Source organism: Hydra vulgaris, chromosome 01 (genome assembly GCF_038396675.1).
Source record: "Hydra vulgaris chromosome 01, alternate assembly HydraT2T_AEP".
In the NCBI taxonomy this organism is placed as follows: Eukaryota; Metazoa; Cnidaria; class Hydrozoa; order Anthoathecata; family Hydridae; genus Hydra; species Hydra vulgaris.
This window is the reverse complement of record NC_088920.1, coordinates 51,372,562-51,399,151: the sequence shown is the minus strand read 5'-3', so window position 1 is coordinate 51,399,151 and position 26,590 is coordinate 51,372,562. Positions and strand designations below refer to the sequence as shown.

At 26.1% G+C, this 26,590-nt stretch overlaps 1 protein-coding gene across 1 annotated transcript in view; it reads left to right on the top strand.

Moving 5' to 3' along the window:
• Window positions 1-6,384: 6,384 nt before the first annotated feature.
• LOC100205914 (G2/mitotic-specific cyclin-B3) overlaps window positions 6,385-26,590 on the top strand; it is a 31,980-nt gene continuing 11,774 nt past the window's right edge. The window contains exons 1-3 of the mRNA XM_065788529.1: window positions 6,385-6,541; window positions 11,548-11,688; window positions 14,324-14,734. Of these exons, the coding sequence (XP_065644601.1) occupies window positions 6,494-6,541; window positions 11,548-11,688; window positions 14,324-14,734 (600 nt within the window). The 5' untranslated portion in view covers window positions 6,385-6,493. The remainder of the gene's footprint in view (window positions 6,542-11,547; window positions 11,689-14,323; window positions 14,735-26,590) is intronic.

Here is a 26,590-nt window from a genome sequence, read left to right as displayed (position 1 = left end):
ATGAAAAGACAAAAAAAGTTAAAATGACAAATTTAGCAGTATCATAAAATATAAATGTTTGTAGCGAAAAAACCCAGACCTAAGATTCTTTTGTAAAAAAAAGTCTTCTTAAAATCACAATCGCTTGTCCAAATTTGAATAAGATTTTAAATAAATACGTTTTTTAGGTAAAATGAAAATAATAGTTCAATAATATGATATGTTTTGATTGTTTATTGCTAATTTTTCTTAATTATATGCTCAGAATTCTAGTAGTTTTTTTAAAAATTAATAGGAAATTGTATTTTGACAGCTATATATAGTTAATATACATCAGAACCAATTAGAACTAGGATCTATAGTGGGTAAAGACACTTTTTCAAAAGACTTTAACTAAGTTCATGTTAACGCCGTTGACCGAAAGTGATCTTGAGACTTCAAAATGGTGTTCTTTAGATTTACTATTAGGGGAAGTAAAAATGTTTTGAAAATTATATATAAAAAAAGAAAAGTTTCTTTAAAAATTAAAAAAAACTGAAGCAAAAAAAATTATAACATCTAAAGCTCTTGCTTGGACATAATACACTGATAAAATCATGCTAATTCCAAATAAAAGAGTTCAAATAATTTTGTAAATTGCCTTAACTACAGCGAGTAGCTTCAGTTCTGATAGTGTCTACTTAAAAATATAAATAGTATGTTAATTTATTATTGAAATTTTTTTCTTTATAAATTGTTATTCTATTAAGATCTACATCACATTAATGACTCGATATTCGATTACGAAGAAATCCTCCAGGGCTGTAATTTTTTGTTGGATTTCTTTCTTACAAATTTTTTAGTGTTAAGTTTACTTTCAGAAACAAAAACTTTTTACATCTTTAGGTTTTGATGTTTTGTTCTTATCAATATTAAGCAACATTGTTAGGTGTGGATTTTAACTTTTTGCAAGTGTCACATTCCGCTGACTTTTTCTTGATGCTTGATAATCCTAATTATATATAAATATATATATTATATATATATACATATATATGCAGATATATATATATATATATATATATATATATATATATATATATATATATATATATATATATATATATATATTTATATATTTAAAGAACCTTAAAAAGTATTCTACACTATAGAGTGCTCAATGTTCTTACAAGAACAGAGCAATTACATATTAGTAGAAAATCACTTAACAAAAATTTTTTCCATTTAACACTGTGTTTCATCATCAAAGATTAATCAGAAAAAAAAAAAAAAAAAAAATTTTTCTGATGAATCTTTGTTGATGAAACACAGTGTTAAATAGAAAAAAATTTTGTTAAGTGATTTTCTACTAATATATATATATATATATATATATATATATATATATATATATATATATATATATATATATATATATATATATATATATATATATATATATATATATATATATATATATATATACATGTACTCATATAGGATGGGAAAAACCTAATATGAATAAACAAGTAAGTCATGTTAAAATGACTCTGACTATTTAACCGGTTCTTTTGTTATTTGATTTGATAAATGGTTTTTAATAATTCTTTTTGTCTATATATAAAGATTGTTATCAACTTTATGGCTTTTATAATGTTTGTTTTTACAATTAAACTATATTTTATACTGCTTTTAATAAATATATTTTATATATATAGCTAATGATGACTATATCTTATTTTTAATAGTATTTTGACAATTTGTGTTGAGAAGTTTTGGAAATTTTCCTGTGTTAAGCTAAAAACTAGTTTTTATCATATTTTGAGATAATGATTTTATCAGAATGTAAATAGATAAATAATTCGAATTCGAATCGAAGTAAATGATAAATCTTGTTTTAAACAGATAATAATAAGTTTTAACGATTTATCAGTCAAGTCTCATTGAAAACATTTAATAATAAAACTTTATTTTAAATTTAGCCGTCTATTCATAGTTCTCTTATTCCAACTTTTTTATACTTACTTTTTATGGCTAAAGGTAAAGGAAAAAGATTATCAGAAGATCTACGAGTCAAAATTATAGCTAAACTTAAAAAAAGTCATGCGCCAAGCAAATGAGCAATTGCAAGATAATATAGTGTAACTTAAAATTCAATTCGATCTCTCTGAAATAATCGAGATCAAATAGAAAAAAGAAGTTTATTAATGACAGAAGAAGCTAGAAAAAAAGTGTTTCGATTATCGTCTGGAAAATTTGAAGCAATAGAAAATGAGCTATATATTTGGATTGATGCATTGCACCGTTCGAAGATTGAATCCATCGTTAGCAGTTATGAAAGCAAAAGAAATAGCGAAAAAATTTAATATATAAGAAGAAGAATTTAAAGCTTCTTGGCAATGGCTCGCAAACTTTCGTCGTCATCGAGGCTTAAAATCGATGCATCTCTTTGGAGAAGGAGCTGAAGTTGACAAAGATGATTCTGTTCTTCCTCAGCAACTTGAGGACCTTTACTCAGTTATTAAAATGTACAGACCCGAAAATGTATATAATATGGACGAAAATGGACTTTTTTCTCGCTTGCTGCCTAGATATTCTCTGTTAATGCCTATTGAAAACTTAATAACTACAAGAGGTATAAATAAATCTAAAGAAAGAGTGACTCAAAAAATACCCTGTTCTATGATTGGAAAAGCTGCACGACCTGCTTGTATAGTCGGTAGAACATGGCCTACACCGTAATTTTGTCAGAAAAATGCATGGATGGATGTCTCTACATGTTGGAAATGGTTCAATGAAGTCTTTTATCTTAAAGTTAAACGCAAAACTGGCTTGCCTGTTCTTTTATTATTAGACAATGCACCTGGACATTTTTAAGGCGTTTGAGCGAATCTTGTAAAAGTTGTTTTCTTCCCTCCAAATTGCACAAGTTGGAAGCAAACATGTGATATAGAGATTATTGCGGCTCTCAAGAAGCGATATAAATATCTATATATATCAGACATATTGTCTCTATAGATATATGTCTCAATTTGTCTCAGACATATTGAGACATATATCTATATCTCTCAGACACATTTTTCTCTGATCGATATTGGCAAGCAATTAAAATGTCAAAATGCTAAAGCAATATTAAAAAACGACAAATTAATGAATAGCTACGAACAACTATCATCAAACATACGGTCAGTAATTATGAAAATTAAACGAGAAAAGCTGCAGAATGCATATCAGCCTACAATTCCTGACTTTTTCCGTCATGCATAATATATTTCTTAATAAAGGTTTGTTTATATTGTTAATAATTTAGTTTGCTAAATTTTTTCTTATCTTTTTCTAATTTGCGCGCTCCTAGTTAATCGCGCACCGCAGTGCCTGTTTCAATTTGCGCAATTAAGCGAGAGACTATATTGGTTATGGGCTATATTTGTATGCTAGTATTGGCCAATATTGATATGCTAATAATGGCGCAATATTGTTTGCCAATATACACAAACGGTCTTTGAGATGGCTAACTTCAAGACATAGAGCAAATTCCAAACATTGATACGTTTATAATTAGGGCTGGTAATAGGTCGGGTCTGGGTCGGTTATTGGTGGGCCCGGACCCAGACCCGACTTATATAAATGGGTCTGGGTTTGAGTCGGGTTTCAACAGACCCAAACCGGACCCATTTTAATAAACGAATCTGACTCCAGACCCAACCCTATCAGTAATTTCAAAAAAAAATTGCGCATTTTTTGTTTAAAGGTGCTCTTAGAAGTCCTAATAGTTTTGTCACAAAACAGCATTAAAAAGTTTGTGTAGGTCTAATAAATCCAAGTATCATCATGGCAGCCAAGAACTGTATGGTAATTAAAGTAGTTTTTCTCAGTCATCATATTGAGTGGAGCGTTGTAAATAATGAAAATATTGAAAAACTAAAGCATTTAAATATTAGAAATTCCATGTAAGGAGGGGTAATATCAATATGCGTAAAGGTCTTTGAAGGCCTTCAGAGCTTACATTTATACCCGCGCGACCACACACATAAAACAAAAGACCTTGGAAGTTTTTTAAAAGAGCAAAACAGTAAAGTATGTCTACTGACGCCATGGAAATATAAAGGAAATCTTTATGCGTTAGAGTGTCTGAAGGCTTTCGTGGCTTTTTTTGTTTTGTTTTTACTATTATCTATATTAGTTTGACAACTGTCTAGTATGCTTTATGAACAGATACCTCATGCAAGATGCTTTTCCAGCATTGCTCGTACTCAAAAATTCGAAATAATCTTTCAGAACTTTTATCAGCAACTTTGCACCACATTGAATGCAACACGTTAGCATACTTCTTCGATTGCAGTTGTACATATTTATCTTACCACTTCACTCTTTTTAATAACTATTTTTGTTTTTCTTTGAACATTTGAGTCACGCTTTAATCAAGCGTGGGTCTCAAACTGATGGCCTTAGAATGGTAAGATCTTAGGTTATGCGAGCTTTTCCGTTGAAGGACTTCTAATATGGCATTAACACCCGAAAATGAAGGATTCTGATCAATAGAAGAGACTCACAGGCCAACAATCAAAAGGCCTTATTTATTACTAATGTATGTATCAAACCCCTCTCATAATGTGACTATTATAATAGCTAAAAACCAGGATCCAACCACGTTCAAAAACTCTTAACGCTTATTTTTCTTTTACAAAATCAAAAGATATACTTGATTTTTTTAGAGAAATACTTTTAACGTGATTGGGTCCTTATTTTTTTAATAAAATTATAATTTAAGATGACGGTGAATGAAAACTTAAGAAAATATTAACAGAAAACTTTTTTCAGAAATAAAAGATTTTACAATAACAATAGATAGCAATAATTGTATTAATAACAGTGTAAGACTTAATGTAAATTCCAAACTAAATTTTGTACAAGTTTTTATATTTACAAAGGTCACTGGTATTTTTCTTTTCTTCCTAAGAAATTAGAGCGGCTTCGATTTCGTTTTCATTAATGGAGATCGCAGAACCTTTTTTTCTTTTAATTGAAAAATTAAAATTCGTAAATAAATTAAAGTAAATTAAAATTAAAGGAAATAAATTAAAATACCTCGAAGTTTAGATTTTAACCAATCTTGTGAGCATAAAATGGCTTCTAATGTGCTTGGAACATAGAACTACAATATTTATCAAGAACCCTACCACCTGTGCTAAAGACTGACTTAGAAGCAACAGTAGACAACGGAATGTATTTTGAAATTCTCAATCCTTTTTGAATATAAAAAAGAAGTAGAAAAAGTAGACTTATTTGAAATACTTTCCTTTAGCACTGGAATGTTTACCGTGTTGAAATATTTAGCAGCATACTCATTGTACAACTTTTTTAATAGTCCATTAATATTTTCAATTAAAAAAGGATATTCGTAAAGTATTATCAAGCGGGCCAAGTAGTTTCTGCACGTTTCTTGATTAAATTTGAAAATTTTAGACTCCAAAATACCATCGAGTATTACTTTACCACTCTGTGAAGAGGTTTAAACGTTTATTGGAGAACAAACTTGTGGGTGTTAAATCCTTAAATTTTTGACTAAGTGACTAGTTCCATCTGTAGATCTTGCTGATACAGAATGCGAACAATAGTTATATTTTGCTTTATCTTGACCATTAATTAAAACCTTTTTATAAGATACCCAAACTTTTGAGATGCATTTTCTCTTTTTAGTTTTAGGTAATACTCATAACTCAGATGAAACTGGCTGTTCGATACCAATCATTGAAGAGATAGTAATTGCGTTTGGTACCACTGAAATATCTGTAAAAAACAAATGAAATAAAAAAATAGGTATCTAAAGAAAAAGATTGGTTTGAACCTTTTATTACTTACGTACTTCTTAAGTCTATGTTTTTGACGTAATGAAATTTTTGAAACTAAAAATAAAGCTTTTATGAAAAGATTTTTTGATGAGATGACTTTTTTTGAACGATCGAGTTTATATATTTTTCGAAAGTCATCATTAGATGTGAATTTTTGCAAGATGTCTCTTTGTGAATAATAGAACAAAAAACTTTTAGGGCTTTAATGTTCCCAGACTCCAATCATCGCAAATTTTTGCAAAGTATCCTTAACTTGCAAAAGTTCTCCTAAATTTGTAAATAAGCCCTTTAATTCGCTAAACCCCTCCCCCCTCTCCTATTTATAAAAGTTATTTTTTGCCAATTGGACTTTTCTATTTCTATTAAGAAAAAAAAGGTGCATGTTTATCTAAGAAAAATATGTAACCAGATTTTTTTGGTTTATGATAAAAAAAAAATTATTGTTTAAATAAAAAAATTAAAAATATTTGCAATTAAATTGATTTAATCTTTTTAAAAATTACACTCTTTAGCAACACATTTTTTATTCTGTAAAATGCGAAACTTTTAAATCATGTTAATCATGATACTGACCAATCATAAAATCGGTAGAAAACAACTACCCGCGAAGTAAATCTAGTGTTTTGGTGATCATAATAAAATTCAACCGCTCTTACATAGGTTGCTCTATGTAGAGTTGAAGTATGAAAGAAACTATAACTCAAAAAAGTAAACTGCTTATTCAGGAAAGAGTAAGTATCTGTAAATATTCATCATCTTTACGTATACGACATCTAATACTGGTAATCCAAGTATTTTCAAAAAATTAAAATGTAAATAATAAAATAATTAGGTTTTAAATGTTGTAAGCCATATAATAAAGTGCTTTGAATTAACATTTGAGAAGTTAAATTTTATTAAATAAGATAATTTTATATAAAGTTACGAATTTAAATTGGCGAACTTTTTAAAAGACTTGAAAAAACTATTAATGAATGCTTTAATTATTTAGTTGTCATTTGTAAATTCTTATATAAACACCAGTTACAGTTATTAGGTCTAGAAATTATCTGCAGCATTCTCTAAACTATTAAATAATAAGTGGTATTTCATTTTTCTACATGGTTACATTTTTGATTGATTATGATTAGTTACGTGGCATTATCAATGCAGTATCTGCAGGTAAAAAAATTATCAAAATTGAAAACAATTCTACAAAATGTTATAAGCTTTAAGAGACTCTTTAAAGAGATTTGTTAAAGAAACTCTAAGTTTTAAATTTTTCTTTCCTTACTGCTTTAGATTTTGCACTAAATGTCTATAACATGGGTAGTGATTCCAAAGCCCAATGAAAAACATTTGATTTTTGACTAAAAACACATAATTTTCATGAACTTTACTCTCTTATATCTTTTTTATAATAAAGCTAGAACCTTGAGATTTTTTGCATCAATTAGTTTGACTCAACTTTGTTCCAACTATATATAGAAAGTACAATGTTTAATATAGCTTCTTTTATATATTATTTATGCCTTTAGACCACTATTGATAAAAAAAAAACTTGCGGCGGGACACGTAAGATTTCTTAAGCACTTAAACACATCTAATTTGTATGAAACTTTCCATATATAATTAAAAAGGGAAAAGGAATCTAATGGAATGTGGATTCTTTTTAACATTCATACATATTTTTTTAGTTCTTGATGTTTAAAAACTTCAAGGTTAATTTATATAGAAAAAACATATGGAAATAGCAATTATAGCCTTTCCTCAATTTAAAACAAGTATTTATTTATGTTTTTTTGAAGAAATGGTGCTTAGGAATTTTGTTTAAAAATTATGTATATAATGTTTTTATTTCTTTTTTCTTTTTTTTTATTCGATGTTTTTTTTACTGATTTTTGATGTTTTTTTATTTTATTTTGTAATAACTTTGTATCCAATCAACTTCTAAAGTTGAAAGACCCCTCATTTTTTAAGTCTTTTTAAGTTCTATACAACTATGTTAGTTATATGTAAATATATTGACTAAAAAAATCCTCTGAATTGGCTAACATGGATATGTGAAAGAGTGGGCTGCAAATTTACATTGTCAGAAATATCCATAGAATTAAACAGGGTGGGGCTGCTCTACCATATTTGCTGTTTGTAAATGCATAGTTCTATAATAAATTATAGTGTTTTTTTGTTTTTGTTTTAAAATCTGTACTTTATATGCATAAAGTGGAAATCGTTTTATATCAGGATACCACAACATAGTTTCAGTCATCACCCATACAAATATGAAGAAAAATTCAAAAAAGTTTAGCCACCATGTAAAAGCTAAACTAACACTTTTGACTGCTATTCAATCATTTCCAAATAAGAGACTTCAGTGCAGAAAGAAATAAAAATGTACATCCAAGTTTTTTTTTCAAGTTTTACACAATTTATTTAATGATAGTGTGGTTAAGTCTGCTTTTTAAAGCAGACCTAACCATATTATCATATATTAGTGAAATTCTGCTTTAATAGTTTATAATATATCAATATCAAAAAGTTTTTAGAAATAATTAACTAAATTTGGAAATCATTTTCATGATTTTGATATTAATAACAGTCTTGATAAATTCTTCTCTGATTTTATTAGGGTTGATAAATTTTATCATTGTGTTTGAAATATTTTAAAAATAGTTTTAAAATTGCTTTCACACAGACAATCTTCATTGAGCGCGGCTTTAGTATTTATAAACAACTTATAAACAAAAAGAGATTGAGGAATTCATTAAAGAAATTAGGTTCTGGAAATTATAACTTTTTTTTTTGTAAAACCTGGAAAGGTCTTATATTTTCAATTTTATTAATCTTGTGGGAACCCTGCATGTTCAGGTATTTTTTTTAAATGAATTGTTAATGTAAAGAATAAATTATCTGCTGAATAGTTGTACACTTCTTTGAGTAAGTTGTAATTGATTCACAACACAGAACAAACAATATAAAAAAGTTTATGATTATTTCTGCTGTAATTATTTATTTTGCCAGGCAGTGACGAACCTAGAGTTTATTTAGGGATGCCATTTTTCCTAGCTGTGAAGGGGGGGGGGGTGTTCTTGTGGTAGTCTTTCCCCTCCCAATTAAAATCAGTGCCGCAACAATGATTTTTAAATATCACTCTGTGTTCATCTTGTTTAGTTTTATCCGAAAATAAGGAGTTGATTTAAAAAAGCATCTCATTGTAAAAGACATTTCTGGATACATGTGATGTAGCAGTGGACGAAAGCATATGCTACTTTATTTATGCTAAGAAAAAAACTATTTTCATTTTGATTTGAATATTAGCAATTCTGTTCAATTAACTTTTACTAAAGGTTAATAACTTTCACAGTGCTTTAAGGCGCCTTTAAAATTAGAGATAATTATGGTTAACTTCATGATTAAAAATATTTATTTATTTATATTATGATAAACAAAATTTTGTACATTAAATAAGTTATGTTTACTGAGTAATTTTTTTTTTTTTTTTGTTGAATTAAAGACATTAAAGTTTAAAAATTGCTAAAACCTCATAAAAGTTTTATTAAGTTATTGTAATAGCTAAATAAAATTGTAATTGTTATTTTGTTATTATTTAAGTCAAAAAGAATTTTAAGAAAAAACAAAACTTTCTGAAAAAGTTTTTGTTTCGTTTTTTGGTTTTCCTTAACAGTGTTTCAAATTTTTATTGTTTTGCCTAATAGACTTTACTAGACTTAATAGATTTTAAGTGTTTCGCCTAAAAGACTTGCTTAAGTTAAGTTAATTATTTCAACCTGATTTATAAAAGAACATTTTATTAATTTTGTTGCAGTAAGTTATAGCAGGAATGAATAGGCTGGTGTGGGGTTTATAACACACCATTTTATGTAAAAACTCAATGCTGTTTGATATATACCCCTTATTAAAATTTAAGATTTGTCTATCTTTTTTTTTTTACTGTTTTTATTTTCTTATTTGTAGGATGCCTTTTATTATCATCAATAAAATTTGATATAAGGGAACAAAACAGATTATATGTTCAAAAAATTTAAACAAAAATAAAACATCTACAACATGCTATCTTTTTGAGAACTATATACACCAATATAAAGAAAGAACAATTTTTTTATTCAATTCAAATTTGTAAAATTTAAAGTGGTAAATAACTTGATTTATATTTTTAAAATATGAAAAAAATATCATTTTTTATAAAATATGATTGAATGAAATATGGGTTTAAAATTAATATTATACATGAATTATCTGTAACTATAATAAACTATGCCAAGGGCCGACAAATATGCACTAGAACCAGGCTTGCATGATACTATGCTTCATCCGAGGTCTGAAAGAATAGCAGTCAATGAGCTGAGATGCAACTTATCTTTCATGGACCCTTTTATTTTATTTTTAGACGTTGACATTTTTTTTTTTGAATTAAGGAAGTGTCAACCCATTTTAAAAACCGTGTTATCTCTGATCTGCGTTGTTAGATGACTATAAACAGAAGTATAACTCAGCTAATAGCAAAATATTTGGAAATTAAGCTTTATTAAATTTCCATAATTCCTGACAAATTTTTAGGCAAGTTAGCTTTGAATAATATAATTATTAATATCATCAGATAATAGTACATTGGATTCCGATAAATAAGTATAAGATTATAACAAAAAAGATAATTTAATCTTCTGATTGTAGAGAATGTAGTCATATATTTCAGATTTCTTTATTGCTAATAATAACTTTTTATTAATTTTCATTATAAACTTGTTTATAAATATCTAAATATACTGTAAAAATAGATTTTAAAAAATGATTTACTCCCTTGCTGTATTAAGAAAAAATGTACAATTTTTGTAAAATATATTTTTAAACCCAATTTAAAAACTTAAATTTGCGTGATTGCTACATTGTTATTAAGACTCAAATTTTACTATTGTCCATTTATTATTAAAAACAGTTAATTCATTATTGCCAATAAGCAAAAGTTAGAGTTGCTCTAGATAAATATTTTAAAATCGTTTGTTCTTTCAAAAAAAAGTTTTTTATACATTCGATTGTCTTTAAATTGAGTTTCATAATAAGTTTAAATATTTTTTTCCATTCTAACGTTCAGTTAGTAATTTAATGACAGTTTTGAATAAGTTAAATGAGCACATAATTATTTTTTAATTAAAGTCCTGAAGAAAAATTAAGCTTTATTTACTAGTTATTAGCATTTAAAACCAAAACTTTTTTAATAAAAAAAAAAAAAGTAAAGAAAAATATTTATTTTTAAATATATTTTTGAAAACAGATTTGGGTTCTTCTCTGCCAGGCAATATAAATTTTGTTTCTAAATACTCAAAATAAAAGCAAATAAGTATTTGCATGCATTTACAATGCATTATTTCATTTTTAAAAAAACACAATGTAACTTTTTATATATTAGTAAAAGTTTAAAAAATAATTTTTAACATATACTAATAACATAAAGTTATAAATAGTATTTTATAATAAGTATTATTCAAATTAATTTATTATTATAGTTGAAAAATAAACTTATTAAAAAATTAATTATACCATGAGTTAAATGAAAAATTTTCAATAAAAAAGTTTATCATTAAACTCAAAAAAAATTTTATGTTGTTTATGAAAATTTTGAAATACTGGTATTTGAGAGTGTAGAAAATTTCCGAAATAATTTTAAAATAAAGTCCTAATTGTCAATCAATTTAGCTCAGGCTTTTTATTTTATTTTTGTTTTTAATTTAAATCGTTTTAGGAATCAACAATGTTTACTCGAAGCAAGAATCAACAATCCTTAATTGCAAAACAAAAACCTGCTAAACGGAGTGCATCTGACATTTCTCCAAATAAAGCTATAGAAAATCGAAAAAGAACTGCATTCGGTGACATAACAAATGTAAGAGTTTTTGTTTGGTATACTTAGATCTAAGTTATTTTTGTTTAAGCAGTCAAAATAAAGTGCTAGTGTAGTGCTTAAATAAATGCTTACTTTAACTATTAATGAACGCTTAATTTAGTTATATCAAAACATAATATATAATTATATATTTAAGTATCAGTTTGTATGTAATAATTTAAAAATATTTTATTTTTACATTGTCATATATCTTTGGAAAGAGTTTAGAATGAATAATGCAATAATAAAATTATCATTAAAAAAATTTCCTATAAATAACTTTAAAATTTCTTGTTCAGCACATGATGGTTTTGTATATGAAGTCTATTTATTTTCATTAAAGTCAATAAAGTAACAAAAAGAAAATAAGGTTCCTCCAACGCTTGAGAAAATAGAGCATAAAAGAATGAAAATTTTTTATGAAATTTTGCAAGTACATAAAAAATGGATGTAGAAATTAAATGATTAGGTTAAAAACATTATTCAACATATCTTTGATACTAATATAATTAACGAATAGGAACAAATTTATTAAAACTGATAAAGTAAATAAAGATCTAAGTAACTATCAACAAAAAAAATAATTTAAATATGCATATATTTCTCTCTTCAGAATCTTTACTTCTCCATCAGGAGCATCTGAAATTTTCAACAGGATCCAACTTTCTGGACCTTTACTGAAATTGTTTTATTTTGACATATAACCCTTTCCTTAGCCTCTCTTTCTTCTTGGTAGTCAATGCAGATAATGAACAAAAAACACAAAGCGAGAGATGTGTACCGTGCACAGTATATCATAATATCCATCCATATCAGGTGATGTAAAACTGACTGCTATCCTTTCTATAGAAACAGTTGTGTTTTAATCTCAATCTGTTTCACCTGCTTTCCATCAGAATCAACACAGAGCTTCTTTCCCTTCAGAGTATTAATAATTTTTTGCCTGAGGTTGTCTCCTAACATCTTAATCTTCCTGAGGCTCTTTCTATGGACTGTATTTCTTGATAGATAAATGTTTTCTAGATTCACACCAGCTTTATTGTAGATTGCAGCTACTAATAAAGTTTATGGGCGTGTACCTATACTCTATCGAGAAGTAACCATAGCCCTACAGTCAACCAGATTTTCAGCACTTATGTTTATCATATCTTAGACTTATAAGAACAACTAAATCTATCAGATCAGAGTTTAGAATCTTCATCATCTGAAGAATCTTAACTTCAGATACGAATTCAGGAGTAAATGCTTTACACTCATATGTTAACATTGTTCAAGTTATCTTCATTATTTAATTCTTATTCATTAAATGACATTTAAAAAAGTATATTTTATGAAAGTCTTGATTTTTTTTATAAAAGTTTAAAACTGAAACTTATAAATATCAGATAAAAAATTAGTATTTTAATTACATAGTTAATTATATGTATTTGACTCATAAAACGTAATCGAATATATTTATTATGCCGCGTTTCGTAAGTTTTTTTCCGTTAAGAACTGTTTCACAACTTGCGGTGCAAAAGAAATTTTTTTAAATAGTTTTATTTTGTTATTCAACTTGCAAAAGGCTACATTTCGTAAGTAGCGTTTGTGAAATGAATATCAACAGTTTTTTTTTTGTTTCATAAAATTCGGTACGAAGAAAAATTCCTGATTCTCAATATCCTTCCAAAAGACTTTTATTTTACTGGAATTGTACGAAATCTCCTGGTTAACAACTCTAATCTAAAACTACTTTCTTTTTTTTTTCTTTTTTTTTGAAATGTAAAATTTTAAACCATAATATATATTGCATTTAGGCCTAAGAATTACTATTTGTTTCTTTGTTTGATTTCTAGACGTTACTTTTATTTTCTGCCATAAAATTCGAATTTAAGAGATTGTATTGTACTAGCATCAATTGTCTCTGTGATTTAGGGTTCTCTGAATAGTCTGTAACAGACCAGCCATATCACATGATTTCCAACTTAAAGACATTGGTTTTCCGAACCCTTAATGAAAAATAAACAGTAAAAATGTAAACTGGCGGTTTGCATCGAAAAATTTAAAAATCTCAATTTTATCCAAAGTTTAAAAAAATTTATATTGCTGAAATTAAGATCAGAATTTTTTTTTATTTTTACTGTTACTTATGAACTCAGGTGACAACAGAGAATGTGAAAAAGATGTGTGCAAAAAAATTTTTTTGAGGGGTTACTTTAATGTTGGGATTATCTTTTTCCGGATATTTCTTTTAACTTTTAGTTTTTGAGTATTTCCAAAAAGTTTTCTGTTAATACAAATTTATGTATATATTTTTGCAATATTTGTTTTTTATTTTTTTCAGTCATTACCCATGCAACAAATAAGAAAAGTTTTACAAAAAATAAGTGACTAAGTCTTTAACTTAAATTAAATTTAAACAAATATAATTGGAAATAAATTATGGATTTTTTTAAATTTTTTTAAAAAATTTTTAAAATATCTGCATAATAATTGTATGTGTTATTTTGAGTTATTTTAAATTTTCAAATAATACCTTTATTTTAACATGATATAATATGATTTTGTTATGCTATATAAAAGCTGTATGTAATCTGCAATACTTATTAAATATTATAAATCATAATTTGTAAATAAATGTGTTTACTTTTATTAGGCTATACAGGCACACACTCACAGATTAAATCTAGCAAGAAAAAGAAGTAAAAGTATTGATAGTTCTAAACAAGCTCAAAAAACTAAGTTAAAACTTTCAACAATAACCACAAGGAATCGTACAAAAAAAACAGATTCAAAACCAAACTTAGAAAAAAATGAAGCAGATATTTCATTGCCATGTTTTATATCTGAACATTTCTCTTCTGCTATTGAAAATGGAAATAGTTCTAAAATGGAACAATCGTTTACTAGTGATAAGTCTGAATATCATGAACAAAGTAAAGATATGCCTGAGCAAATGAATGTTTCTAGTACTAGTAGTTCTGGAAGTTTGTCTGGGAAAGTTAGACCAGTTCCTGTAATTCCTGCTTCTATTTTACAAAAAGTAGAAGAAGATATACGTTCTCCTGTAAGTAATGTAATTGTTCTATTGTTATCAATAGTTTATTTCTATGATTGCCATTAGTTAATCATTAAAAATTATATATTTACAGTATAATGAGAGTGGAATGACAAGCTGTTTTATGACTGACGGTTAGAGAAAAATGCTATGTCCTGCAAAAAAAGTATTTAGCTAGTAAAGTTTTCTGGCAAAGCAAAATATAAGCAAAAATGGTGACTATTTATGTTATATATTAGGATGGCTTTTATAACAGCAAAAAAATAGTTTCATTCTTTTTTCTTTTATCAAAAAGTAGTTTTCTAGCTGTCAGTTTCTCCTTCAGCAGGATCATCTTCCTAATGATCCTGCTGAAGAAACTGACAGCTACAAAAAAGAGACAGTAGAAGCTTAAGTTACATAAGTGCTTTTTACTAATATATACATCTAATTATAAAAATTAAAAAATACAAAGAATAATGAAAGAAAAGATTGCTGCCCCATGCCAAAACATCAGTCAATGTAGCAGCACTCTTTGGTGTTAGCGTACTATAAGATAGTCAATGTATGTACTGAAACCTCCGCCAGCAGGCTATTTCAGTGTGACATTGCCGTGCTTATATAAACACATATTTATAGTGGTGCAAGGGTTGCATTAAGCGATCGCGATTTGCGATATCTGGAAAAATATCTGATCTTCAAAATTTAAATTTATGCAAAACCGTGTACTTTGTTTTTATGCAGCAAATTAGCTTAAATTTGTTAGCAAAAAAGTTATAAAACATAACAATGAACTTATGACTGTAAAAGTAATAACAATCTAGTCACTAACTGCATTATAAAAGTAATAACACAATAATAGTGTTATTACTTTTATAATGCACTTATAACTTTTATAATTCATTCTTTGTTCAAACAGCATAAGTAATCCCAAAATTTAATTGAAGTAGAAAAGCATCTTTAAAAAAATAATGTGGATAGTCAAATAATAATAAAAACTTCAGAAACTTAATTAAATACATGTTATATTTAGTTATATATATAGTTTAAATTAGTATATATAGTTATGTTTAGCATTTCTGAGAGTTACTAATGGTCTGTAAAAACACGCATTAATTTTAAAATCAAGCAATCAAAACTTTTAATTGGTTGGTTTTAAAAACTTTTACGGATCATTAGTAACATTTTTCGAAATGATAAACTTTATAAAAAGTTAATCATTTTATATTTTTCATTTTCATTCAAGTGCATATTAGTTTAAGTTCATAAAGTTTCAGATATTATTTGAATATCTACTCTATTTTTACAAGATGCTTTTCTACTTCAATTAAAAGTTAAAAGACTGCTTTTGTTGTTTGAACAAAGAATGAATTATAATAGTTATATGTGCATTATAAAAGTAATAACACTATTATTGTGTTATTACTTTCATAATGCAGTTAGTGACTAGGGTGTTGTTACTTTTGTAGTCATAAGTTTATTGTTTTATTTGTTTTATTTTTTAACTTTTTTGCTAACAAATTTAAGTTAATTTGCCCCTTTTAAAAAAAATCATGGTTTTGCATAAGCTAAAACTTTGAAAACCAGATATTTTTCCAGATATCACAAATTGCGTTTACTTAATTCAACCCTTGTGGTGTATATATATCTACTATAGCATATTTATATAACAAGTTGTTACTATTTTTGCTTATCTTTATAGCATACAGTGTTTTTAGAAGGGAAAAAAAGAAACCTGTAATAATGAAAGAAAAAATGCTGCCCCCAGCAGCAGGCTGTTTCAGTGTGACATCAGGAATGTTAATCTAAACATGCATTTATGCCAGGGGCTTCTCACTTAAATAGCCTGCTGCCACAAGAAGTGCTGCTACATCTACTTAGGGTTTGGCATGAGCAGCAACCTTTTCTTTTATTATTCTTTGTTTTTTGTTTTTTTTTTTAATATTGAAAACGTCGATTAAAAATATTGAGAAAAAAATTATTGATAAAAATTGGTCTGGTCATTTTTAAGTATTCTTCATTTTTCTTGATTATCTGAGAAAACCGTATGATAAACAAAAAATTTTATTAAAATAATATCTATATATACTCTAGTAGATATATCAGTCTTCTTTGCTCGGCCAGCGCTTTTGCACTCAAGCTCTTTTGCTCTCATGCTTTTTTAAACTCTCCCGCATGCCTGAAAATATTTTGGAGATTTTGCAGCAAATATTTTTTGTTCATCAAATATTTTTATGATAAATTGTAAAAATAGTTTTATGCATGAATTATTCAGAGTTTAAATAAAACACTTGTTTTGCTTTTTTAATTTTAATTTTCTTATTTAGATTAAAATTAACCTTTCGCTGTTTTTGATATAATTATTTTATTTAGAATTAAAATGTTTTTTTGTTTGTTTTTTTCTTGCTGTTTTTATTTTGATTATTTTAATTTAGAACATAATTAATTTAAAATATTTGTTTTGATTTTTTTTTTATTATTTTATTTAGAATTTTAATAAAACTTTCCTCTTTTTCCGCTTTTATTTTACTTAATCGTACTTTTTTATGCCGCTGGCATTGGATTTTAAATAGAATGATGTGTGTGTGTGTGCGTATATATATATATATTTATATATATTAGAATGATATATCAGGCTTGGTTGAGAAGTGGAGCGATCGCCCTCAATAACTGACCTCATAAATAATATTTAGTTGCGAAAAACTGGCAAGATTTTTTAGTCGTTTTGAGAAAGATTTATTGGACCAATGAGAGACAATTACAAAAATAACTCGAAAAAGAAAACAACTTTTATTGCGAAAAATCTTAAAGCAAAATAAATTATGTTTAGAACAAATATTTTTGAAACATCGCTCTTTTATTTTTTTTTTCTAAAGTTAGGCGACATTTTTTATATAGAGTAACATCTTATGATTACTTTATAAGTAAACAAATGTTCTTTTATTTATTAAAAAGTTTAATATTATATTTATTTATATACTCGTGTCTTATTTCCAGTGCTGGATTAAGGAGGGTTGGGGTTAAAGGGGGCTATAGCCCTGGGCCTCGCAATGTTAGGGGCCCTGAAATAGTCATGAAGACTTTCTAAATATATATATATACACACACACATATATTTTTGTGTTCTCTTGTGACCTCAGGAGCGGTGCTTGTTCATTCGTGAGTTACTTTGTATGCATCCCAGCCAGCACTAACACGTCTTTTAGACGTTTTTCTTCGCATCTAAAATATTAGCACTTTTATATGTCTAAATTCAGATAAATATAAGACACCTATCAGTAGTCATCTTTTAGACGGCTTGAGACAGCTATTTTTCATCGCCTCAAAGATAAATAGAATTGGATGTCTTATAGTTCTCTAAATTTAGACATCTAAAGGTGTTAACATTTTAGATTCTAAAAACACGTGTTTGTGCTGGCTGGGATGTTTGTGTTTAGTAACCAGAAACTTCTTGTATATTTATTTCATAATTAGTTTTATTAACTTTGATTATTAACAATTTCATTAAAAATGCAATTATTGTTGAAAGTCTTTTTGTTTACAAAATAAATCATAAAATTTAAGATTTATTAGAATAAAAAACAGATACACAAAATTACATTTACATAAAAAATACATACTTTTTAAATAAGTATATACTAATAAAAGCAATAGCATATAATAAACTTTCACAATTTTGACAATTAAAAAAATATATATTTACAACATTTATTTTTGTAAATAAATATTAATAGTTTTAAAAATTTATGGTTTTGCAAATGTGGCTCAAAAATGAACCATTGTATTAAAGTAATAGTTTGTTTGATGGTATTTTCTTAAAGCAATTTGTTCTAGAAATCTCAAAACTTAACAAATTTCGAATAATACAATTTTTAAAACAATTCAACAGAAAACTCTAAAACTTTCGCTTATTTTTTGAACCAATATAATTAGTTTGTTCGTAGATTTGGCAGGTTTTTAGTGTTCGTGAATATTCTTTTTATTCTTCCGCACCAAGATGTTTTAAGAACATTCAAGAATGTATGTTTCCATGTATATCCGTAAAATAAAAAAGTTTTGTTTTACAGACATACATAAACTTAAATGTTCTCAAAACAACTAATAAACCTGGCCAGTTTTTCGCAATTAAATATTATTTCCGTGGTCAGTAATCAAGAGCAATTGCTCCCGCTTCTCGACCAAACCTGATATATATGTATAAATCAAATCAAATCAATATATTCTCACTTTAATAATAACTGTATATATACAATCGTGCGGGACATTTACAAACAGTTATAAACTGATGACGCGTAAAGACCTATGATGGTATAAATATAGCATAATAATAATGATGATAATAATAATAAGTAATAAAAAATAAATAAAAATAAATAGTAATAATAATAGTAATAAATAGTAATAATAATATTAAATACAGTAATATAATAAGTACTATCTATATATTTTACTATATATAGGTATATATTTTACTATATATTTATCTGTATATATTATAGTGATTATCATAAGGATAATGCAAAAAAAATATATATATATATAAAAATCATAACAATATCAATAACAAAAAATACAGCAGTAAAAAGAAGGAAAGAAAGAAAGAAGAGTCAAAGAAGTAGAAGTCATAGGAGTTTTGTTGTGATCCAGCATTTTTCAAGCATAGAAAAATTGAATATGAATTAAAGAAAACGAAAAAAAGAAAAGAAAAAAAATTTTTATAGAGAATTAAGCGGGACGATTGCATAGAAAATAGTTTATTGTTTATTTATTACATGTTATATGGTTTAGTAGTGCCACAAATTTTAGAGCCATATAACTTTACAGGATGATGAAAATGAGGGTACTTGATTGTGACTAAATGAACATTTATATATTTTTATGTTTTATTTTTAGTTTTATGTTTTTATTTCTATTTTATTTTTATTTTATGAGTTTTATTTTTTTATTTCTATTTTATGGGTTTTATATTTTTATTTCTATTTTTGGTTTTATATTTTTATTCTTATTTTTATTTTTATTTATGAGTTATTTTTATTTATTTCTATGTTACTTTTATTATATTAAAAATTTAGTTATCGAGAATAGCTAGGGCGTGATTGCATAACTGATAGTTCATTGATAATTTTTACTGAAGATAAATTTTTTTACATGGGTTATAAAGGCATTTCTATTTGATATTTTGGAGAATATTTTTTTAGTTAAACAGGAAGAGAGTTCCAACAGAATTGATTGATACTTGATTGACTTTATGCCATACTTGTGTGTTTGTTTTAAAGGCATAGAAAGACTACAATAAGATACAGACCTAAGTTTATAACTATGAACATCATTTGTGAATTTAAAATAGCTAGTGAAGCAGCTAGGCGTATTATGGTGGACAATGTCCCATACAAGAACACAGTTTGATAAGTAGATAAGTTCGTCAAGCTTTAAAATTTTAGAAAGATTATACAGTATGTCAGAACAAAAACTGTTAGGTTGAAAGTGAATTATTCTTAAAGATTTATTCTGGAGATTTGTAAGGTTTTTTTTATAAATGGATGGATTTTGCCCCCATATCTGACAACCATAGCGTAGGTGGGAGTTAAAAATAGCATGCCAAATATTCACAAGGGTTTCATAATTCACAAAATGCCTTATTTTGGTAAGCATTCCATTTGCTCGACTTAATTTGTTTGATATGGACTTAATTTGTTGAATGAACAAAAGATTTTCATCTAATAATATGCCCAGATATTTTATTTTATCTACAATATTTAGTTTTTGACCACTAATTCTAAAATTAATTTTTTTGGTAATTTTTTTGCCTTGAGGTTTAAATAGAACTAATTCAGTTTTTTTGACATTCAAAGATATTTTGTTTGATCGCAGCCATTGAACCAGTGATGCCAGGTCATAATTTAGGTACTTATTTAGCTTTTTTAAAGACTTATCTACAATCAGAAGGTTAGTGTTATCAGCAAAATGATAAACCTTTGAGTATTTAATACAAGTGTTTAAATCATTTATGTAGATAAGGAAAAGAAGCGGACCCAGAGTTGAACCCTGAGGAACACCTATAGATGTAAACTTAGTAGTGGATGAGATATTACCAATAGTAACACTTTGTGGACGATGGTTTAGATATGACCTAAACCAGTTTAGTGCAATTCCCCTTACACCATAATGATACAGTTTTGATAATAAAATTTCATGGTTGACAGTATCAAAAGCTTTTTGCAGGTCAACAAATACTCCACCAGCAAATTGCTTTTGATCCAAAGCCTCACGTATGGTTTCAGTTATATCTATGAGTGCTTGGTTAGTAGAGTGTTTCTTTCGAAATCCAAATTGCAGACTATATTAGCTATCTGATAGATTTAAAAAACTGAGCAGCCTGTTATACATAAATTTTTCAATTAGTTTACCTATATTTGAGAGTAAGGATATAGGCCGATAGTTACATGGATCTTGTTTACAACCGCTTTTAAAAGTTGGAACAACTTCTGCAACTTTAAATAAGTCAGGGAATATCCCTGATTGAAAAGATTGATTTATTATAATACTCAAGGGGAAGCTCAATTCTTGAGATGCTAAGGTCATTATTTTTGAAGGAATGCTATTGGGACCGGTGTTTTTTTTTTTGATTCAAGAGGAAAATATAGTCATTTACTTCTTGAGGAGTAACTGGAGATATAAAAAAAGTATCAGGATTTTGATTTTTCAAATAGTGGCTGAAGTGAAATCTAGGAGGTATAATTTCTTTAGAAAGTTTATCTGCAATTGAAGAGAAGTAATCATTAAAAGTGTTTGCAATTATTTTCTTGTTAGTTGTAGTTTTATTATTGATATTTAAACTATCTATATTATTGTTGATCTTTGATTTAATATAAATAATACTCCTTATTCCTTTCCAGGTATTTTTAAGGTTATTTAAGTTTTCATTAAAGTAGGTTGAATAATATGATTTTTTTGAGTATCGCAGTAGGTTACTAATTTGATTTCTGTAATATTTGAATTTTTGAAAGTATTGTAGCTTTAAGTTCTCATTTTTACATTTTATAAACTTCTTGTGCAACTTATTTTTAATTTGTATTGACATAATGATTCCATTAGTAATCCATGGCTTTGATAAAGATTTATTAGCTTTTTTGGTTGACATTTTAAAAGGGGCGTGACTATCAAGTAATCTTTTAAGTGCATCCAAAAACTTTGAAGTAGAGTTATTAACACAGTAGTTTAAATGGTTTATTGAAAGCCAATCAGTTTCTTTAAGGTCTTTTAAAAAACTTTTTTCATCGAAATTTTTAAAACATCTACGATATAATTTGGATTGAGACTGTTTTAAGTTCTTGGATGGAAAGGATATGAACTGAACAAGATGGTCAGCAAGACATACTGTTAGGTTGCCTGATTTAGTATTTGGAGTGTAAAAGTTTACAAATATATTATCTATGAGAGTCTTTGATTATGGGGTAATTCTGGTTGGTTGAGTACTTAATGGGAAGAGGGAGAAAGAGCACATAAGATCTAGAAAGTTAGAAACATCATTGCAGGAGTCATATTTTAAAAGATTAATGTTGAAGTCTCCTAAAAGAACTATATTTTTATTCTCTAGTGATAACTTGTCAAGTAAGGTTTGTATATAAGTGATATTAAACTCACTAGTGCTCATACATGGGTGGCGATAAATGCAACCTACAATAATATTTTTTTCTGATGGCAGTAAAATTTCAATAAAGGTTGATTCTAGTTCTTTGTTGTTCTGGATTATGAGGTGAGATCTTAAGTTATAATTTAATTCAGATTTTATATATATAATAGTTCCTCCTTTATTAGAATGTGAATCAGTATGTTCAAAGACATAGCCATTTAAAGCAATATCAGTTCTAAGTGTTGTGTTACGATTTAAGCGAGTTTCAGATATAGCAATGATATTAGGTTTATTATTCATAAGGGAAAGCAGAAGTTTTAGATCATCAAGGTAATATGTCAGGGATGATATATTTACATGTAAATAGGTTTTTGAATCAATACTAATAGCTTTGTTATACTCTGTTGTATCATAGTATTTACAATTAATATTATCATTGTCAAGTTTATTTTGAAAAAGATTATTTAGGTTAGATGAAATGTCATAAAATAAACTATTAGTAGAAGTGTTTGCACCATTTATAGAGACTTTAAAATCCTTATCTGTAAGGGAAGAGTATGGTAGAGTGTTATTTAAGCAATTAAAACAGTACCAATAGCCAGTCTCAGTCATCAAAGAGTTGTAGAATTTTTTATCAACATTATTACACCTAATGTGGATCCACTTATTGCAAGAGTCGCACTGTATAGCTTTTTGATTGCATGTTACGGTTTTATAACAAACACCACAAGGAGATTTAACAACCATATTATTCACTTCAGCATTTAGGATAATAAAGATGAGAAAAGGGTACTTGGTTGAACTAAATTTATATTTGTATTTTTATTAGGTTTTTATTTCTATTTTTAATTTTGAGTTTCATATTTTTATTTTTAATTTAAGAGTTATATATTTTATTTACAGAATTTTATATTTTTATTTATGACTTTTATACTTTTATTTTATACAAGTTTTATTGTATTATTGGTATCAAATTTTAGTCTATATTTTAATTACAGATACTAGTGAACCCTATGCAATACTGTGTGTGAGATTTTGATGAAAAGTGAGAACGTGATAATATTTTAAAAGTAAAGAATGTAACCCTTTTGAAACTTATATATTCAAACAGAAATAATGTATTAAATAACTGTGGTATAAAATATAGTAACTTATAAGAATCAGATAATGATAAATAATATAATAGATATAATATATATACTATATAAGCATTATGATACTGTATAAATAATCTTTATATTTAAATAATAAGTCTAAATAATCTAAGATTATAGAGTAAAGTATAACTATAAGTATATGAGTTTAAAATATAAATAAGATTTATAATGTAACTATACTGCTATAGTATAAATATAAGTGATATAATAAGATAAATAAGATAAATATAAGTGATAAAATAAGATATATATGACAAGATAAAACTTATATATACATATAAATATATACATACATATCTACACACACATATATATACATACATATACTAATAAATATATCCATACATAAGTATGCACATATATATAATCATAAAACAAACATGCAATCAAAATATATACATATAATATAGATAATTTATATATACTATGGAGTAATATATAGATCAAATTATGGGTGTTTTAATAGAAGTAACAAAAGTTAATAATGAACAACAGCAAAAATTTAAAACTGGAGTAATTTTCAATGAACGGTATCTTTGACTAATTGAAGGAAATTATTTGTCGCCACAAGATTCTCTTTAACTGATTGAAAATGACTTGAGAAAAAGGAGAACCACTGTAATGAGTTTGTTGTGAAACAGTTGAATAAGTAAATAAAGTTTAAATAAAGTAAATAAACAAAGTAATACTGCTTTACGTCAAAACAATACTTTACGCCAAAGTGCAGAACAGCCAGTCTGATTTGAAACAAAATATTAATGTAACTCTCTTAGCTTTCCGTAATCTCACTTCAGCAAATCAGTTTTAAAATCGAAGTCAAGCATCCAAAGCAATCACTGCACTATTTAGAATATTAAGGGTAAACAATAAACATAAAATATTAAAAATTTAATTTTTATCATTCTAGTCCGAAATCGAACGACCTGCCGCCATTTTTTTTCCCGCTTTTTTCCAATATATATACTTTATTATTGACAATATATATATACTTTATTGACAATATATTATAATATATTGTATAATATAATTATACAATATATTGTATAATACAATTATACAATATAAGTATAATATATAGTATAATATATAGTAATATAAGTATAATATATAGTAATATAAGTATAATATAATTATACAATATATTGTATAATATAATTATACAATATAAGTATAATATATATACTTTATTGACAATATATATATACTTTATTGACAATATATATATATATATATATATATATATATATATATATATATATATATATATATATATATATATATATATATATATTATATATTATATATACTTATTATTGACAATATATATATACTAGAATATATATATATACTTTATTATTGAATAAACAAAGTTTGAATTTCATGACAATAAACCATACTTATTTGCCAATCCATATATGAAACCAGAAGCAGTTGTAAAAAATAAAAATGCTTTACATGAAGTTCCTCATTTAGATACTTAAATATTAGACAGGTCACTTATTTTATAGGAAAAAAAATTTCTGTCATATTGGGTCTCAAACGAAGCAAAATTTTATAAAAATTTCAAAAATAGTTATTTTGTATTTAGATATTTAGTTTACATTTTAATGCATAAAAGCATTAAAATGTAAACTAAATATCTAAATACAAAATAACTATTTTTGAAATTTATTTTTTCTATTTTTAAAACATGAAAATTGTAAAAACATTTAAATAACTGTGGTCAAAACAAAATATTATATGTGTGATCATGCAAGGAATGCGAACATACACATTTCCTGTGAACAACTGACATGATTTCATATACTGAATTTTAAACCAATAGTAAAAAAGAAGCTCCCTAAAGAAAGAATATATTACTAATGCTCTAGATAAACTTAAAGTGAAAGTTGAAAAATCATAAAAATTGTGAAAATTGTTTCCTTACATTCCTCATGCCAACGATTCATTAAAATAAACTTGTGACGCTTGTTCCAAAAAATTATTAACTCTGGATGTTGAGGAATGAATTTCAAACAAATGATTTAAAAAGACAAAGTTTTTAAAATGGCGGATTTGCTCAATTTGTTTTGAACAAATTTGCCCTTTTAAAAAATATGAAGTATAATTTTTTAATTGAAAAAGTATTTTGTATTAAGTAGTTAGAGTAAATTCACCATAAAGTGATAAAGTTTAAAATAGTTTGTAGAACCTAATAAAGGACCACCTTCTAGGGAACTGTTGTGATTTTGCTTTTTGCTAGTAATTAGTTTTGCTAATTATTTACAAAAATCACACACTGTATTTTTTTACTATTATGTTTTGTATAATGATCATTAATTCTTGACAAGAGTCACAAGTTGTATTTTTAAATATATATAATGAACAATTTTTGTAGCAAGGATAGATTGTTTATAAGTAAAAAACTAACATTATTAAAAAACAAGATGGCTTTTAAATGTGTTGAACAACAGGAACTTTCCCCTTTACACGACATGCAGTCTTGTTTACTAAAATAAGACATCTCAAAAAGTATCTGCACATTCCAAGTCAAATTCAAGGTGATGCATAGCATCTAGATTTAATTTACTCAAGATTTTCTTCAAATTTTAATTGTCTTTAGCAATGTTATTAATGAAATACTTCTTAACTCTGTCAGTGTAAGTCTCATTTTATTGGTTTTACCAAAAACATTACTTTTTTTTTAAAATCCTTTATCTTAATACTCACTATACTGGAGTGAGGAACTTTTTTATTGAAGTAACGGGTGATGCACAAGTTATGGAACAAATTTTAATTCAACTTTTCTCACTAATTAAGCAATTTGGTTTGATTCATATGCATAAAAAGTCTATGAAATTTTCATTTTATTATTTAAAACAAATTTATTTTTAAGAATGAGGTTATATGCAGCAGAACAAGAATTTTTTTTGAAAATGTCTCAAAAAATTTTTTTGTAAAAAATCATAATATAAAAAAAAGTGAAATCATAAATCATTTAAATAATATAAAAAAATTGAAATCATAAATCAATAAAAAACCATAATATAAAAAAAAGTGAAATCATAAATCAAAAAGAAGAAATAGTACGAAATAAGATAACTATGAAAAACTTGA